The sequence below is a fragment of the Prosopis cineraria genome, unplaced genomic scaffold, assembly GCF_029017545.1.
Source record: "Prosopis cineraria cultivar Desert tree isolate PC_DT_omini unplaced genomic scaffold, ASM2901754v1 PC11, whole genome shotgun sequence".
Classification (NCBI taxonomy): domain Eukaryota; kingdom Viridiplantae; phylum Streptophyta; class Magnoliopsida; order Fabales; family Fabaceae; genus Prosopis; species Prosopis cineraria.
The window spans coordinates 14,892,704-14,896,919 of NW_026555342.1; the positions used below are offsets into that span (position 1 = coordinate 14,892,704).

Here is a 4,216-nt window from a genome sequence, read left to right on the forward strand (position 1 = left end):
ATTCTTCAAGCCCTGCAACCTTTAGATTCCTTGTCGTGTGACTTTCTTTTGCCTTCAAGCTTCAAGTAGTTTTTATTTTTATTTTTATTTTTTAATTAAAATTGCTTAAATTATAAACTAAAATGCTTGGGATTGCTGTTGACTGAGTTGAAATTTTGTTTAAACCTGCTCTTGATTATAGTTTAACTTGGTTAAAGCTTGAATTCTAGCTGAAATTACGTATAATCTTGATTGTTACTACTAAAATACTTGGGATTGTTATGGGATGAGCTTGAATTATGGACTGTGACTTTTGATTTGAATTTGGGTGTAGCATGAATACTGGATAAGCCAACTTATAGGCATAACTTTGTTGAAATTATTATAAACTTGTAATTTGATAAAAATTGTTGTTTAATTTTTAGAGATTGCATGAGTAATTGTTAAATTTGTTAGCTTATTAGTTAAATTTACTAGGAATTGTTGTTGTCTCAAATGTGACATTGAATCCTTTATGACTTTTAAATTGAATTATTGTGCTTTTATAATCGGTTTATTTTCTATAATTTAGTGGAGTGATAGTAGAAGAGGCAAGAGGCCTTTAGGGATTGCATGATTGGTTTTTTTGGTCTATTAAGATCATATTTTCAATTGTAAAATTAGGAAAAATTAATCTTTTAGTCCTTCAACTTTTAACTTACTTATAACTCAGTCCCTCAACTATGACTCGCTGTGACTCAGTTCCTCAACTTTTAATTTACCTATAACTCGTTTCTTATTTTTAATTTTTTTTAAAAATTATCAAATAAGAGGGATAAAAAATGCCCATATATTATTTTAAAATACCCTCTTCTTATTCATTAATATGAGATATAAGTTAACATAAAAAAAATTAACAAAGGTTAATGGACTAATTTATAAGTGATTCAAAAGTTGAGGGATTGAGTTATAAGCGAGTTATAGTTGAGAGACTAAGTCACAGTGAGTCATAATTGAGGGACTGAGTTACAAGTGACTTAAAAGTTGAAAGACTAAAAGATTAATTTTTTCGTAAATTATTAAAAAGTCTAACTTTTAGGAGAGACTCTACCAAATTTTTTAAAAAACTTATAATTTGGCCCTTTCATTTATACAAAAAGGGTCAAAGAATATAAAGTTAGCTTCTCCCCTCACACCTATTATATGAAGGGAAAACAATCCTAAAGAATATTGCTCAGTGTTTTTTAAAGAATTAAAATTTTTAATTTAAATTAAAAATTATGAAAATAAGTCATAATAATTTTTTAATTTTGTTACGTTTTAAAAATTTAATTGTAGATTGAAGTTGGATAAATGTTAAATGATATATTAAAGAATATGACAATGAGATGAAGGGGTTTTTGGATTTTGTTAAAATAAATGCTAAAGATAATAGTGCCACGCCAGTCCGTTTCTTCCGCTCTACGGACCTTTTCTTCTGCGAAATGCCGAAATGTGTTCTCCCCAGTTGAGTCGTGTGAAGCAGAGCATAATGGATGGCAACAACCCATTTCTTCCCCCAAGATATCATCACCGACATTCTCAAACGCCTCCTTGTGAAATCCCTAATCCGGTTTCAATGTGTCTGCAAGCATTGGAGACATCTCCTCAAAACCCCATCTTTCGTTGCTGAAAATCTCCGCCACTCCACTCATCAAAACTCTGTACTCCTTTTCCAAGGTTATCGTCTGTTTGATCCTTCGGGTTGGTGTTTTCTGGATCATGAGATGCAAGTTCAAAGCGCGCCTGAAATCGGTTCCTTGTTGGGTGTTAGGATTGTCGGTGCTATTAATGGCTTGCTCTGTTTCCGACCCGATAATGCATCAATTTTCTTATGGAATCCAGCTATTAGACAGGTCAGACAGGTGTTCAAAGCTGTTAATATTTTTGAGCGTAAGGATTTCCATACAGGATTTGGGTTCAGTTCCATTGTTACAGGATAGCGAGAATTCATGTTTCCGTGAATAGCAGAGTTATTAGTTCGGAAGAATGCTTGTTAGATACTAATCTTGTCAATGAAGTGCACGTATATTCATTAAGCACAGGATCATGGAAGGGAATAGAATTTGGGAACTTAAATGGTGTATCCCTTATGTCTAACGGTTTGCATGCTATTGGATCCATCTTTTGGTTTGGGTTTATGCTAAACGTGGGGGAGGAGGATGAAAATGATGGTCATTTGGTAGTTTCATTTGACATTGCAACAGAAGTGTTTACTTTGATACCATTACCTACTTCAGCTCCTAAATCGTATCGCAATAGGCTTTCCGTGCACGAGAATAAACTTGCTATGCTTTCTCACACTCCTGTTGGAAACTCTGAATCTTCTGTGATTGATTTGTGGGTGATGGAGGAGGGAACAGGTGTATCTGGGGAAAGATGGAATTGGACTAAGAAATATAGTAGCCGCCCCTACCCGTTCTTGTTAAATCCAGGGTCCATTTGGAGGAATGAAATCGTCTGCATTTTTTTATGGATTGGAACTGAACGTGAAAGGAATAGAAGTAAAGGAAAAGTTGTTCTGTTCAATATCACCGCTAATAAAATTAAGATGCTTGCTACTCCGAAATATGGTGATGGCGATGGTTTGTTTTTCAATTATGTGGAAAGTCTTGTACCAGTTGGCAACGACCACATTGAAGAGTTTGATCCTAGATCTTAATCATTACTCATATTGCAGATTTACTTTAAGCTATTTTGCTGAAAATGAACTTGTAACCGTTAATATCATTTTGTACCTAACAGGCTTGAGGCCCTTTAGAATATTTATCTAGAATGCTAATTGCAGATGTTTAATACCAGATGTTTGTAGCATCATTTGACCTGCCTATCTATAATGTTAGGCTGATCAGTTTTCTTCAAGAGATGGATATATAATTTAGTTGACGATGTGTGGTTATTGGGGACATTTTGTCCAGGTGATATCGAGAGGAATTTAATATCAAGTGAGATGGAAGAAATCTAAGTGAAGCAAGTTTGACTTGCTTGAATATGCTGATTTATGAAAGTTGTATTCCACGTAAATAGAGGGTGTGTTCTCTTTGGATCATTGGTGGATCAGAAGAGGGTTTGCTAAGAGTTTTCCGTGAGGTTCCCAGTACAAAGGCTATGTTGATTTTTTCCCCCACCAATCCATTCAATTTACTGAGCTCTCAGTAACTGTGAGATAGTTATTTTACTTCTTGCATTCGATTTCTTCTTCACACCTTTTAATTTTCTTCTGTCCTCATTTCATGTGTGCCAGAAGCAATATTTCATTCCCCAACGAGAAAGTCCTTCCTCCCTCGAGCACTCTGAATAGAATATATAGCTTTGGATAGGCCAAGATCTTCTTCCACCCTGTAATCTTCTTCTTTTAGATATTTGCAAAAGATTTCAATAATCATGCAAAGATTGAAAAACATTTTTTCAATACGCCATATTTCATCAATTATTAATTGCTTGTCTTCCTTACAACCTTGACTCTTGGTTTAATCGATGTGATACATTCTTTATATATTTTATGTTTTGATCAATATGATCCTTTCGTTTGTCTTGCTATCTGTTTTCAAATAAATAAGATGTAGCATCTGGGCCTATTCAAGTATGGCTAAGAAAGCTGGAACTGGTATCATTTTTCAGAAACTATGAGGGTAAGGTTATCAAAGTGTGTAGTTTCTGATCTTGTGCAACTTCCTTCTTTAGTGTGAGGCTTTGCCTCTAGATTTTGGATTTGATCAGGTTGTGTTTGACTCCCTGTTAGCTTTTCATTAACTTTTTGGTTCTTGGAGAATATTGTGCTCTATAATTATGACTTTAGCTTTTCATTAACTGTAGCTTTGTTTGTCTACTGAGATAGGTGAACCTTGCAACAAATTGGCTTCAAAAGGAGTCTTTTATGATGGTAGGTTCTAATCTCCCTGCGAGCTGCATTGTTGGTGTTTCATTTGGTTTAATTTTGTTCGGCGTTTAGCTTCTCTTCACGCTGCATCATTTTACTGTAAATGTTGTGTTCTTTTTGGTGTTCACCATGGTGATCCTTTTTGGCCCAAAAAAAGAAATGCGATGTCCCAACAAAGTGATATCTTTGATCCTGACTCTTACAAATTGACTAAAAAAAGGGTAAGAATTGATTATTTCTTGCTCCCAATGTGGAAGAATCCTTCAAACACTAACTTTGGGAAGAAAAGTACGAACTTTACAGTTTACATGATAGGAAAATGAGGCTTATCCTATGATG

General features: G+C 34.5%; 1 protein-coding gene across 1 annotated transcript; it reads left to right on the plus strand.

Moving 5' to 3' along the window:
- The first annotated feature begins 1,493 nt into the window (after positions 1–1,493).
- On the plus strand, positions 1,494–2,659 carry LOC129286167 (F-box/kelch-repeat protein At3g23880-like). Its single transcript, XM_054922183.1, has 2 exons — positions 1,494–1,853; positions 1,922–2,659. The coding sequence occupies exons 1-2, from the start codon at positions 1,494–1,496 to the stop codon at positions 2,657–2,659; spliced, it is 1,098 nt and encodes a 365-aa protein (XP_054778158.1).
- Positions 2,660–4,216: the final 1,557 nt, after the last annotated feature.